The sequence below is a fragment of the Saimiri boliviensis genome, chromosome 16, assembly GCF_048565385.1.
Source record: "Saimiri boliviensis isolate mSaiBol1 chromosome 16, mSaiBol1.pri, whole genome shotgun sequence".
Taxonomy (NCBI): Eukaryota; Metazoa; Chordata; class Mammalia; order Primates; family Cebidae; genus Saimiri; species Saimiri boliviensis.
The window spans coordinates 58,177,880-58,192,756 of NC_133464.1; the positions used below are offsets into that span (position 1 = coordinate 58,177,880).

The following is a 14,877-nucleotide window of genomic DNA, read 5'->3' on the forward strand; positions in this document are numbered from 1 at the left end:
TGAACTGGATAGAAGTGGTAGTTGCACAACATTGTGAATCCACTAAATGTCACTGAGTTATTCACTTTAAAATGGTTTATTTGTTATGTAAGTTTCACCCTACCACCCCTGCCAAAAGCCACAATACTAAAAATGGAAAGAAAAACAGTATCCTTAGATCTATAAGTCATGAAAGCTGACAGCCTGACAAGAAATAAAAAAGAAGATTTTAAGGTTTGCAGAGAACTAAAACAGCCAAGTAGTCTGGGGCCATTTAGTGTAAGAGTGAACAATGCAATCACTTCAGCAGGCCCTGGTGCTATGATGCTTATAGTGCAATTCAAAAATTAACATTTACCATGTGGCTCTGTTCTTCCAAGCAGAGTTCACAAGATGTTAGGCATATCCTGCTTAGGAAGTTGGGCATACCCTCCAGAGGGCGTTCTATGCAAATCTGTAAGGTAAGAGAACCCCAGCCTTTGGACCATGTGGTTAGTTTTCTTTTCTTTTCTTTTCTTTTTTTCTTTCTTTTTTTCTTTTTTTTTGTCTTTTTTTTTTTTTTTTTTTTTTTGAGACGGAGTTTCGCTCTTGTTACCCAGGCTGGAGTGCAATGGCACGATCTCGGCTCACCGCAACCTCCGCCTCCTGGGTTCAGGCAATTCTCCTGCCTCAGCCTCCTGAGTAGCTGGGATTACAGACACGCGCCACCATGCCCAGCTAGTTTTTTGTATTTTTAGTAGAGACGGGGGTTTCACCATGTTGACCAGGATGGTCTCGATCTCTCGACCTCGTGATCCACCCGCCTCAGCCTCCCAAAGTGCTGGGATTACAGGCTTGAGCCACCGTGCCCAGCTTCTTTTCTTTTCTTTAGAGACAGGGTCTCCTGTTGCCCAGGCTGGAGTGCAGTGGAGTAATCTTGGCTCACCACAAGCTCCGCCTTTCAGGCTCAAGCAATTCTCATGCCTCAGCCTCCCTAGTAGCTGGGATTTCAGGCGCCCACCACCACGCCTGGCTAATTTATGTATTTTTAGTAGAGATGGGGTTTCACCATGTTGGCCAGGCTGGTCTTGAACTCCTGCCCTCAAGTGATCTGTCCACCTCGACCTCCCAAAGTGCTGGGATCACAGGCATGAGCCACGGTGCCCGCCCAGTTATCGTTCAAATGAACTTAACTGCAACAATTCATCCACCAATAAGGCTGCATAAAAGTGACAAGACCCTACAAGCCAGTTCCCATGGCTATTATATTAAAATCACCACATCCACTGTAGAAAGGGTGTTTGGAGTGTTAATGTTTATAGAGCAATATTAGTTATAGAGTTTGTGTTTGGATGATGGAAACATTTTGGAAATAGATAGTGGCGATAGTTGCATAGCATGATGCACGTAATTATGCCGATGAACTGTACACTTAAAAATGGTTAAAATGGCAACTTTTGTTGAGATATTTTATCACAATAACAAATATTTTAAAAATCGCTACATCTGGTAGTTGTTATCTGAACTAGGGAGAGATCTAAAGGCAAAGGCAGTAATTGTGATACTGCAGGTCAGACAAGAAAGAAAATCTCGAGGTAAAGGAGGTCCTAAGCAGTACGTGAGAACACAGGGGGAAAGATGGCTCTTATTACATTTATTAGGATCGTTTTAAGCCATCCGTGCACTGATTGACTCTCCTGTGAACAGCAGCTGTTTTTATTCACTGGGAATGAGCAGATACCGAAACCATTACTCAATGTTCATTTCACAGCTGGCCTTTGAATTGAAAGGCAGTGCATGTCCAACAGATTTGGCACCAAGTACTTAAAGGTGTTTGTGTGAAAAGCCTGTGTTGAGACTTGGAAAATATTTTCATTTAATAACGAATTCGGCTAAACATCAGAGATAACTAAAAGACAAGCCTCTGCTGGTTGATGATTGGATCAACGTGTATATTTCACTAAGCTCTGTTTTGGGCCTGAATTTATGGCTCTTGTATACCTAGAAAATTTTGTTCATGTCAATGGGATATGGTGTAGTCATAGAAAAATGGCTCACTCCCTCTGCTTAAGTATCAAGGCACTCGTGGGAAATAAAATGTCAAATCAAAGCTAAAGTCTAAATGTCATTTAAACAGGAGGCTTTGGTTCTACAGTAAGAATTCTTTTCCTTGGACTCTTCTGACAAATGTATTAGTCAGGGGAACTTAACTGTACTGTGGTCACAAATGAACCCTGGAATCACAGTGGCTTGACACTATAGGGGCTTATTTCTTGCTTATGCAAATTCTATCATGGGTCAGGGGCATGGGGACTTCCCAGGCCGTGTAATGACATAATACTCCAAGCTGCTTCAACCTTGAGAACTAGCCATCTCCACCCATGGCTTCCAGGTGGTCAAAGTAGAGGAAGCAAACAACAAATCATGTATCAGTTTTTAAATGCTTTGGCCTGGGCTGGGCACAGTGGCTCATGCCTGTAATCCCACCCTTTGGGAGGCCCAGGCAGGAGGATCACTTGAGCCCAGGAGTTTGAGACCAACCTGGGCAACATAGTGAATTCCCCTTCCATACAAGAAAAAAAAGAATTAGCTGTGCATGGTGGCACATCCTTGTGATCCCAGATACTCAGGAGGCTGAGGTGGGAGGATCGCTTGAGCCCGGGAGGTTGAGGCTGCAGTGAATTACGACTGAATCATGCCATTGCACTCCAGCCTGGGCAACACCGCGAGACTCTCTCTCAAAAATAATAAATAAGTAAATGCTTTGGCCTCAAAGTGTCCCATGGCCCACTGGTCAGAATTGGTCAGACTGTCTTGCTACCCAGGAAGGGAGGTGGGCAATGTGGGAGGCACATGCTGGGCAGTCAGTGTCTCCCACAGCAAAGGTGTGTGTTAGAATCTATCTGGAGCCTGGTCATTTGAGCCAGACTGGTCGCTGAGGGAAATGGGCATTTCTTCTTTATATTTTAAATAGACACACCATATCATCAGTTAATAATGGGTCTAGAGAACAAAGACCTGAGAAAGGTAGACAGAGCATTGCTTTGGGGAGAAAAATTACCATTAAGAAAAGGTAGACGTCTGGGCAGGCTGGCTTGTTAGTACTCTGCATCTGGTTGCTAAGAATATATGAGTTCACACATGTTTCCCAGTGTGGGGTCCAGCCAGTGACATGGTCAATGGTGATCATATGGTGACTGTGTCTAACACAGCAGAGGGCTCGCTGCACAAGGAGGAAGAGCAGCTCCTCCCTGCCACCTGCCACCTGGCCCCTGGAAGCAGAGTAGATGAGACCCTCATTCACACAGAGTCACATTTTGGAAATGTGACTCCTAAATTGAATCTTATTTTAAGCATATCAAGGAAACTGTACATTGAATCCTGAATCCTTGAAAACTTGAGTTCGTATACACTGGCTTTTCAGACGAGCAGAGTGCAACCCATAGCCAGTTAATACCCAGAAAAAAGGTGCAGTGACACCTGCTCCTTGCCTTGCCTGCGGGAGGATTTATCACCACTCCGCTGTGATAGCCAGTTCTGTGGCGTCAAGCCACTGAGCGTCCTGAGGATCAGATGACTGGTGGGGCTGAGCAGATCCTACAAGCATATGGTTTGCATGATGAACATTTTGGCTTTTGAAGGTGTTCCACTCATTTTCAAAACTGGGCTTTGTGCTCTTGAATGTCTTTCTCTCAATCTTCCTCTGTTTGCCCTATGTAGGAATGAAGTTTTTGGAGGACTGCCCCATACAGCCCCTCATTCCTTTATATTTGCTAGTGGGTGGCATCGTCGGTACCTTAAAGGTAAAGTATCTTTTATCTGTTGTTCGTAGCCCTTGTAGAAATTTAACTCACAGGCATCCTAGAATGCATCTGTTACTTCCTTGCTCCTCGCAGGGGAGCCAGAATAACTTCCCTCTAAGCATGGTTGCTGAAGTGGTGGGGCTGGCTCCGGAGACACAGATTTTTCCAGATGCAGGGCGTTTACCCAGGGCCGTGCCTCTTTGCAAGAGCTTCCTTCCTGCTATTGAGTTCAGTGTACTAAGCTGTGGCTTTCGTCTGGCAAGAGCTGATGCAGTGGAGTCCCTGACTGACAGTTATACCACTGAATTCAGCCAATGAAATCATGGCCTTTCTTTGTACTGTTACTGCTTTTTGCGGGGGAGGGGGAGCTTCTTGTTGAGGGCAGCATTTGTATTTGGTTAAAATATGCTTGATTTAGCAGTTCTGATTTCTGCTTTTAACTATACCACCTAGTTCTCAATTGACTAACATAGGATTAATTGGCTGCAGTTATCAATCAACTGTTCAAGTATTCTCGTGTCTGGGGTGGGAGTCCTTCTCTGTGACTTTCAAGCTTATGTAATTGATCTGCTCCTGGGCTGTATTGACATTTGTTTAAACAGGAAAAGCAACTGAAGAAGAAATATCAGGGGTGTGCATAGCCTGCAGTTGTTTTCAAGATCTCTGGCCCACAGAAATGTTACACCTACCAAGAGAAGCTTAGATCAGCCTCCGGCTATCAATAACTCTTCCCAGCCTTCCAAACCCACCTCACCACTTCCTGTATCAGAGCCAGCAAACACGAGCATTCATTTTCCCAGATGGTTTCATAAAAACAAAGCAGTAACATGAGAAAACTGTGTCAAGAGTGCCAAATGTGGACTTTCATTCGGACGCACTGTCAGGTTTCTTTGCCAGCTGCCTTCTGGTGCCGGGATCCTTCGAGAGAGCCTGGCCAGTGGTGCTGGTCACGCTGTTGATCTAAGACATCAAAGGAATGTCTTAAAAATTGCAGTTCTCATATGCAATCAGTAGCCACAAGCTCAACTCTGTCTTGGGAGACGTCTGATTTGGGGCAAACCTTTGTTATTTGTTTATTTATTTAAATTATACTTTAAGTTCTGGGGTCCACGTAACGAACGTGCAGGTTTGTTACATACGTATACACATACCATGATGGTTTGCTGCATCCATCACCCCATCATCTGCATTAGGTATTTCTCCTAATGCTATTCCTCCCCCTATTTCCCCACCCTCTGCTATCCCTCCGCTAGCCCCCCACCCCCAACAGGCCCCGGTGCATGATGTTCCCCTTCCTGTGTCCATGTGTTCTCATTGTTCAACACCCACTTATGAGTAAGAACATGCGGTATTTGGTTTTCTGTTCTTGTGTCAGTTTGGGGCAAACCTTTGGAGGCTTTTGTGTCTGAGATTACCTTGCTGTTAAAAGCCCCCATCTCCTGACCGCCGCCTGGTGGGCAGTGTCCTAAAATGTACAAATACACGTGATCGTCCTCATTGCAACATCCCGTGGGATCTACCTGGGACTCTGTTCAGTTCCAAGGAAACACAAAGGGGCCTGGCTCAGCGGGGCCACATTTTCCCCATGGCCCCCACAGTGTTAAGGAAAGGCTCTGATGGTTTGAGTGCCATAGAGATGCTCAAAACAAGGGCAACATTTCCAGCAGTAATTACCTCTGCCCTCCCGTTCTCACTCGACTCCCTCAACGTCAGGCTGCCGAGCGGAGCTTTCCTTTAGAGCTATTATTGTCCATGGGGTCTGCTCCTCCTAATAACAGCGGACTTTTCCTTTCTGAAGGCCAGCCCAGGACCCAAAGGTAATTTATTTTAATGAACAAACTAAGGCCCTAATAAGCAGCATTGATTTTTATCCCTGGCAATTTAAAACCGTTTGAAGCCAAATTAAATTTTTGTGCTCATGATGGCAAGATAATATACAGCGAGTCCATAACCATTAGAGCAGCAGCAAACAGGGTTAGAGTCCCCAGAGGCAGAAGTTTACCTATGATGAGGATGGTTTGTATTCAACCACAGACCCTACCTGTGTGGTCCCAACATCCTTAGTGAAATGCATCAGATAGCTTCACAGTATTGCATTCTATGAAGAGAAACTTGAAGAGATGTGAGCTGACATTTCCTGAAGCTTTCAAAAAGAACCGAGGGTCATGACCCACTAGAAGATTAAAAAATGAATTAAGTAGGTTGTGACCCACTATTTAAAAAATAAAATAGAAAGTTAGAGTGCTTAGTAAGTTAAGCAGTGTGTGATACTTACGTATGGACATGTGTGTGTTTGGGAGCATTGACCATATAATTTATACCCTAACTGGGACACTTTGGAGATTACAAAGGGGGCTCTAATGATCATCGTGCCAGAACAACAATGTACACCAGGACTTCTCTAAGCCAACGAGGACACGCAGCTGTCCTGTTACTAGGACTTGACATAAAATGTGTTTGTTACTGAAGGTTGTGTTAAAGAGAGTTTCCAAAATATGGAATCAGTGACCATCGCCTACCCTGCGCTCCCCCTCATCTTCCCACAGCACCCTTCTTAGTGGTAATTGCTACCCCTAGTGAGCACATGCTTTTTGCTGGTGCCATCCTGACAGCTCTGCCCTCATTTGGAGCTCATTCAGTCCTCACCATGCCCCTTTGAGGCAGGTACTTGCTTCAGGAAGGATTCTTTGTAAGGGACAAAAAAAATCAACTCTGGCTAACTTAAGAGGTAATTGATTGGAAGAACTCACACCTTCAAAGGATAGGGGGAGAGAATGGGGTCAGGTGGCTCCAGAAAGCCTGGGCAGTGGGACCCACTTGCCACACAGCTCTCCTAGGGCTGGTTCCTTTCTCCTGGCATCACTGTAGCCAGGAACCAGTCCTGGGAGGGCAGCCAGATCTGTGGACATGCGGCAGGTAGCGGGGGAAATTCCTCCAAGGAACGGGTCCCTGCAAGGAAGGGAAATGCATCTGAGTGACGGAAGCTTGAGCTGGATTCTCAGTTCCAGCTTACGGTGAGGAAACGGCAGAGCTGGTGTCCAACCTCGGCTTGCCCAAGCACACAGCTACCATCAGCCAAGTACTGCAGTCTGTTGGCTTTTTCCCTACCCTAAACCCACCATGCTTTACCTTTGTCACACCACTGTTCTTCAGAGGAGGACCCTCACACCTCTCCTTGTGCATAGGGGTCCAAAATATGCCCCCTCTTCCAGGAAGCCCTCCCTGGATGAGTCAGCTCTATGGTGGGTGGCTCTCTGAACTCGCCTAACACCTTACTTTCCTTTTCTTGCGGAGATATTCTGCCTCCCAGCCAGGCTGAAAGTCTTAGGAGAGACCCCTCCAACTTAATTTCCTCCGATTTCAACATCAGTGTACTGTGATGTAGACAGTGGTCAGAGAGGCGTGGACCACTGCCCTTCTCATTCTCTTACTCACTGTGGATCTGAGTGAAGTGACTTAACTTCTCTGAGCCTTAGTTTCCTCATCTGGGCAACAGGGATGATTCGCAGCCCCAGGCTAGAATAGACGTTAAAGATCACACATACCAAGCATTGAACTAACCACTTTCCTTAGGTTTTGTTATCTTTCCGTAAGTAATAACTCTCCACTGTGGAAAATCAAAGAATGCAGATAAGCACAAAGAAGAAAATCAAAATCCTCTGTAAATTTCACCACCCAAAGAAAATCCCTGTTGACATTTTGGTGCCATGGCTCTAGTTTTGGTCCTGCGCAGGTGTTTATTTAGTACCTCTCACCGCAGGCTGGGAGAATTCATTGAGATAATGTATGTTGAGCATTTGCCCAGCACTGTGGTCTGCTTTAGTACCACATCCATTCCCAGAGTCACTATCACCTCCCCAGGGGTAACTCCCAGATCTCTGCCGGGAGTTCTCACCTCTCTGTTCACCTCCAGGCTCTGACTCTGCCCTCCATGGGCCACTGTCCCCTGCATTTCCATCCAGAATTTTACAAGGAGCACGTCTAAACCTGGAGTCATCACCCACCCGAAGGCATGGCTTGGGGCTCGCTGTTCCCGTCTCTCTGTCTCTCTTGATTCTATCCTTGCTTCTCTGCACAGTTTGGAGCCCAGCTAGCTGCATCTCTTGGCTCCCACTTGCCCTTCCATTTCTCTCAAGCTCAGAATCTCTCCCTGTCTCTGCCAGTCGGCCACATCCTCCGTCACCCAAGGATTCTCTGTAATGCCCTGCTCTACAGGGTTAGGGGTGCCATGAGCTTGGCCTTGGGAGAGGCAGGCCACCTGGGAAGCCAGAGAGAGCAAATGACAGGCCAGGCTTTCAAAAATTCACAGATCAAGTCGCTAGGCACAGAAGATGGGGAGACAACCTGTGTTCTTCTGCCACTGCATTTCCAGAGGCACCTGTGGCCAGTTAGAGTCGGGTGGGTTGTGGTGTCCTGTGTAAACAACTGGGAGCACAATTTCAAATAAGTGTCTGGTTGGAGTCAGGGACCATCTACCAGTGGCCCAGATGGTCTTTGTCCCCAAGAGTATCACTTAAAGGACAAGGGTCTGTGCTCCTGACTTGAAAGATGTACGAGGACAAGAGGGACAGCACTCTCAATCCACAACCCCACTTGGGAATTCCAGATGCCTGAGATGAGGAGTGGTCCAAGAAAAGGGAGAGCAGGCTGGGCGGGGCTGGGGTGGGGAGGGATTCAGCCAGGCTCATTACATGGTCTGGAAGTACCAGGGAGAAGTCTGGTTCCTCCCAAGACAGAGGGATCTATTTCAAGGTCCTCTAGCATGTGGACCAGGAATCCTTTTTACATTATGTGTGGGTGCAAATGTGCTAGCACAATACAGGGGAGAGTCGGTCTGAACCTTGATGCAGAGATAAGTCACCCCAGCTAACATCTTGTCCAAACCAACTCACACATCTAAAAGGAAAGCACCACTGAGGATGCTGGCAATGAATTTATGCCTTCATTCTTGCCAGTGTTAATTCTCATTCTTCAAATTAAATGTCGCTGCTTGGTGGCATTTCTAACTGGCGTGTGCACTTTTCATAACACCTTCCTCTCTCTCTTTCCCTGCCCCCAACACCCTGCCGTGGCTACCTTCTATACCCCCTCCTCCCCTCTGTTTTGCTGCTCTGCCCTGCCACCCTGGCTCCCTACCACTCCCTAGGTGTCTCTCTTGTTATACGACTCCACCAGGATGAGGCGGCTGCTGTCCAAGGCCGTGGTGATCGATGACGATGATGACGACGAATACCCCTGGAGGCAAAATGCACACAGATACTACATTCACCTCCTGCTGAGCCTCTTCCTCTTCCTCTGGTTCATCCTGGGAAACTACTGGGTCTTTTCTGTATACCTGCCTGATTTCCTTCCCCCTTTCCAGCAGCCGCAGGACTACTGTGACAAAACCCTGTACCTCTTTGCAGTCGGGGTCCTGGCGCTCAGCCACACGGTGCTGGTCTTGCTCGTGCTGTGCAGCGGCTGTGTCTACCTGTGCTCCAGGTGGAGACTTGCTGCTGATGAAGACTGACAGCATACCACGTGTGCACATGTGCACGCACACACACACAGAGGTTCAGGAGAAGGGCATAAAGATAATAAAATCTTTCCTGCAGGCATTTAAAAAGCCACCCAAATACACTGAATAATGAGAACAGGCTAAAGAAACCATTGCCGGCCTGGACCTGAGGAAAGCACTTCTGCTCTTTTCACAGTGGGAATTTTGTTCTCACAAGAGTTTTCAAAGGGATAATTGTCTTTGAGGAAATGAAGTGTGGGAGCCAAGGAATGGGAGACCTTTTCAAATCGTAGTGCAGTGTCAATGACTGGTACGAGAGCAATGCTGGTTGTTGCTACTGCTGCTGTCATTCAGCCATGGTCACCTTGACTTTCAAACAAGATAGATCTTAACTTCACTCGCTATGATGGCTTTTGTCATTAAAAGGAGAAAGGTATTCTTTTAGTGACTCTAGCTGCCTTTCGAGAAAGTGAAGGAGCAGTCTCTTCCAGCCCCATGTCAGATGGTTTTGATGTGATGGGTGGAACATTCCAAGGTCAGCTAAAAAACATCTGCCAAGGTCAAGGCAGTAGCTTCCACCTCGGGGGTGGGGCTGGCCTGCTAGCCTGGCGTTGCAGAGTGCAGCCCCTGTGCACCGACTGCCTCTCTGCAGATTCTTCGGTTGGCCTTGAGTCTCTCTCTGCCCCTGGCTATCCGTGTACCTCTCTGTGATCTGCAGCTGCCTGGGTGGCGTAAACCAGTTTTGAATGTTTCCGGCCAGGTTGCATGAGTTGGGGTGCCATCTGTGTAGCTGTTTTTGGTTTCTGAGCTTAAATATCAAATAATGGCTCCTCACCCTAATGACCCGTTAGGCTTTGGAAGCCTTTTATAAATCGAGATGTCTGGAAGTGCGGGATGACACCGAACAGTGACCACTAACCTTCCTTCCGGCTGCCACTGTTGAGAAGTCCCTGGGAGCTGTGGTCTAGGTCTATCGTCAGTGCTCGCTGGGGAGCCTCTTTATGATTGAAGTCCGCATGCTTTAGAATTTCATATGAAGATGCTGTCATGAGTGTTTCTAGGGCAGTGCCCAGGCACATGTGGCACCTGCTTAACCGTGCTTCCTTCTCTCAGCCATGTGCATAGCCTTTCTGTATATTTACACACTGCTAAGCTGTGTTTATTTTTAAATTTTAAAATTTTTTTGATGCTTTATCATCAAACCAATCCCTGAGTGGCCATGAATGGAGGCATCTCCCTGCATCAGAAGTGTCAGCTCACACCGAGAGGCTCATTCTTCTCCATAGCTTTAAGGGAAAGGCCCTGTGAGTTTAGAAGTGCTCCCCAGCATCTGTCACCTGCAGTCACCCTTGGTACCCCTTTCCTCCCAGGTGAGAAGGAAGTGCTTCGTGTGCCATCTGCTGGACAGAGGAGGAACAGTCCTTTTTTTTTTTTGCTCCAGTCCCTCTGGGCAGTTTCTGCTTTCATTTTCACTTGAGCCATGGCAGAAGACCAGCCGGTGTGCAGCTTGCAGATCCTACCTCACCTCTGATGCCCAGTTCCATCCTCACTGTGTCCCGCGTTGCCTTCTCCGTGTTGGAGACCGGGGAGAATCTGTGGGCTGTGGTGCTGGGGTGGACACGGGTTCCGTGGGCTCCCCTCCCACTCTCCTTTCCTCAGTCCATGAGTCATCAGCCACTCCTAGTCACTTAGACAATGCTTGGACTTCTATGAGCAGCGAAGACCTGGACCCAGGGACCCCCGCATGACTCCCACATGAGAGGCTCTGAGGCTTCTGTTGCAAGGGCCATGGGAAAGGCGGAAGGAGCTGTGAACAACTGTGGGCATGAAGATTTCTGTTAGCAGACGGCAGGGACTGGTTAGTGCTTTGGGTGTATCAGTAGCTTGGTCTCAAACCTTGGAATTTCCAGTTTCTGGTAGGCATGAGTATCCGCAGAGTGTTGCAGAAAATCTTTCCCAGAGGAAGTGGTAGACGAAGTGTGCTCATGCTCATATGTACCCCCGCCAGCCCACCCCCGGTTGTAATGGAGAATATTGGTCATAGGTCCTAAATAATTGCGAAAATCTGGACTGTACTTTTAGCTTTGCATTTCCTTCTCACCACAGCAGTAAGGAAGAGGTGATGATCTCTTGCTCTAAGTCACATATCTTCCCTGGTTCGAGGTTACAGCGAGCCGATTGTGCCACTGCACTCTATTCTGGGTGACAAAATGAGAAGCGATCTCTAAAAAACAAAATACAGGTTAGATGTGAAAGAAAATGTTCGTGTGCATTCATTCATAGAGGGGACACTGAGTGGTTCAGTGGGTGACATCTTCAGCACGGCAGGCTTGGAATGATGATTAATTAAGGCCTCCCTCAGGGGATGGTGAGATGGTTATGATAAGGCACATTTTAAGGAAAAGGTTCTGGGGCCAAGGCAAATGGTCTGTACCTGTGGTTCTTTGAAGTCTGGCTTACTCCAGACTTCAGATGTTGGGATGACATCAGACTGTCTAGGAAGGGCTGAGCCGTGTGCCCTTTAAGTGATCACCTCTTAGTGTGATTTCACTCAGCTGGAGGTGAGTGTAAGAAGTTCCTGGTTATCGTCGTTGGCATGGCCTGAAGTAGGCATTCCACACTCATGTGGAGTGTGCTGTGTACACCTGCAGAATGAAAATGCCCGACTGGCCCAAGAGATGGGCAGCCTTCCTCAACAGAAACTTGGCAAGGCAATGAGAAGTGGACGTGGGAACACTGAACTTTCTGGATGCTGTGAAACCTCGAGGGAACAAATTAAGTGGCGGAGAGGGATAATCAGTTCTTCCCATCTGAGAAAAGACTGCAGCAAAAATAAACTGTATGTTGAGGTCATTTTATTTGCTACATTGGGCATCATTCCGAAAACGCCATTCTTTGCCTGAATGTATGTAAATGACAGTTGACAGCAGTAAAAGTAGGGCCATTTCACTGGAGTCAGTCACACCAGTGGCTCTCAAACCTCGGCAAACCCTCAGAACTCCCCAAGGACATGTTTCCAATGCAGCGTCACAGCCCCCAGAGACTCTGACCCGTGGGGCCTGGCTGATTCCGATTCAGTGGCTAGAGAACCACATGTGAGAACCACAGTGGCTAGAGAACCACTCAGGCCACACATACAGCCTGGGCTAGCTTATGTCAGGCCCATCTTGGTCATCACCATGAGGGTAAGATAATGCCTATTCCAGTACTTTGTGTTATTTCCTTCTCTTTTAGTATGAGAGGCGGCCAGGTGGTCAATAGCTTTCATTTTTGTGTGACCAAATTTTGTGCTTCATTTCCTTCTGGGCATTTTTCATTGTTGATGAAATAAACTTTGTTCGATTTGTTCCCCAGTGTCTTCCTTGAAGGCCCTGGGGGAAGAGAATCCTCCAGTCCTTAGGATGCTTCACTTGTTCTTTCTTCCAGTGGGATTCCCGAAGGTACAGACTGTGTCCACAGAGGCTGACAACCTGTTCTAGGCAAATTTTGCTCCATAAAACTCATAATCCTCAGGTGAGTAGATGAGTCTGTAGTGGAGATTTTAGAAAAATGATCTCACAGAAAATTCTGCTTAGTGATCCTAGTGATAATTTATCTAAGTATAGAACTAATAAGACAACGAATCTGTCTTTTCTAGAGATAGAATTTCAGTCGTTCACTTTTCAGGTTAGCCTAGCATCACAGCAGCTAAGTTATCTTGGATATCCCAGGAGGCAGCATTTTGCCATTGCAAGCAGAAGTGAAATAAGAGAGGAGTGGGTTTTTTTTTGTTTTTTTTTGTTTTTTTTTGTTTTTTTTTGTTTTTGAGATAGGGCCTTGCTCTGTCACTCAGACTGGAGAGTACAGTGGCACAGTCAAAGCTCATTGCAGCCTTGACCTCCTGGACTGGGGCAATTTTCCTACCTCAGCCTCTTGAGTAGCTGGGACTAAAGGAACGCTACCAGCCCAGCCAGGTTTCTTTGTTCTTTTCTTATTTTTTTAGATATGGGGGGTCTCACTATGTTGCCCAGGCTGGTCTCAAACTCCTTGCCCGCCCACCTCAGCCTCCCAAAATGCTGAGATTACAGGCATTGGCCACCTCACCCAGCCCTGTTGTTTTCTCTAAGACACTTCCTTCCTTTGTTACACCAGTCAGCTTTTAAAACTTACTGCATTGTTCAGAGAAGTAAGCTCTGCTTCACAGGCAAAGGAAAAGCAACTGGGGCTTGGCTGCTGGTAGTAAGAGTTTGTACATACAGCATATTTCCAAAAGCCTGGTGACTCAAAATGTCCCTCTGTTCTGATGATTTCCTACTTACCCTATTGGTGAGGGTGGGGTTCCTGTTCTAAATAGTGGGAGAAGCCCAAATGTACCCCTTCCCCCACTGGACAGATGAGATGGACCGCAGCTTATTAGTCACCAGACTCACTGCCTGCGGGAGGAAGACACAGCGTGCCGTGCAGGGCCTCATGGGCTTGCGCTCGGGAACAGAGTGGACCGGCAGGGGCCATGGGGGTCATGCCTTGCAGTACCAAGAGGACCAGGTAACCCCATGTTCCCATGCGAGGATGTTCCTGTCTTGCTTGAGTAATTGCATAGACTGGCAGTGAAGTGAAACCCATTAGGCTGGTGCTTGGTAAGTAACTGATAGGGGACTGACTGGTCAGGTGGCAGACCTTGCCTCCTGGGTCAGGGGCATGCCTGGTGAGGGCAGGGGAACTCACAGTTCTGTAAGGTTCAAAGATGTCAAGGCAGCCCATAAAATTGTAGGCCTTACAATCCAGCCTCCTAGAGCCACCCTCACCTTTCTTTGGCCTTATTCCCTGGGTTATTTAGTCCTGGGTTCAAATCTGTCTTTGAATTTTCTCAAATTCTCAATGCAGGAAGGGCGATGTAATCAGTGGTGAGATATACATTGTCCGTGAAGTTCAAAAAAAATAATTAAAAAGTCTTCTCGACCGCCATCAGTAGCCAGGTCAGAACGCTTGCCGCCTGCTTCCTGAGAGCAGGCTGCACATCGTCCTCTTCAGCGTCCAGTGCTTTTCCCACCATTGCAGAGCTCTTGCCGTCTGATTGGACTCTTCCAGACTGATGCGTTTACTCTTTATATCTTACATTTGAGTATTTCAGCTGCTATTTAACACAGTGTCCTGTAGCCAGTACTTTTCCATGGCCATCAAAAAGAAAACAGAAAAGAAAAACATTTCCTATATCAGTTTACAGTTTCTGCATTTGTTTATAAGGAAGCATTTGGGTTCGATTCCCAAGTCACTGTGGAAAGGGGTTGAAGCCCAGGTTCCCTTGGGACCCCGTCTGTCAGCCCAGTGTCCCCTCCGGGCCCCAGCAGCAGGTGAGGGTGCTAATGGCGCACACCTGTACCCTTTCCGGGGGCCGCCTCGGTTGACTGGAGCCAGCTGCCAAGAGGAGCCTGAGAGTTCCGCCCCCTCCCAGTTCACCCCACTGACACCCAAAGCTAAGGGCTGAGTCGGGGAAGGGGGAGGAAGAGCCCAACTCCCTTGTTTCAGGGCAGGTCAAACTTGTGTCATTTATGCTCCAGAGCTGTTCACGGGGGGGCTTCGTAGGAAGCCACATCCTCTCCCGACGCTTCCCTTTCCCCCCGTGCTGCTTCTCCCTCACCC

The 14,877-nt window shown here is 47.5% G+C and overlaps 1 protein-coding gene across 2 annotated transcripts in view; it reads left to right on the plus strand.

The window, feature by feature from the left end:
* TMEM272 (transmembrane protein 272) overlaps positions 1–12,678 on the plus strand; it is a 92,504-nt gene extending 79,826 nt beyond the window's left edge. The window contains exons 4-5 of one of the 2 annotated variants that reach the window (XM_039473344.2): positions 3,679–3,761; positions 8,908–12,678. In XM_039473344.2, coding sequence (XP_039329278.1) covers positions 3,679–3,761; positions 8,908–9,270 — 446 coding nt within the window. In that variant the 3' untranslated portion in view covers positions 9,271–12,678. Of the gene's footprint in view, positions 1–3,678; positions 8,402–8,907 lie in introns of those variants that run through there. The other variant, XM_074387658.1, reaches the window with a different exon arrangement.
* The last annotated feature ends 2,199 nt before the right edge of the window (positions 12,679–14,877 follow it).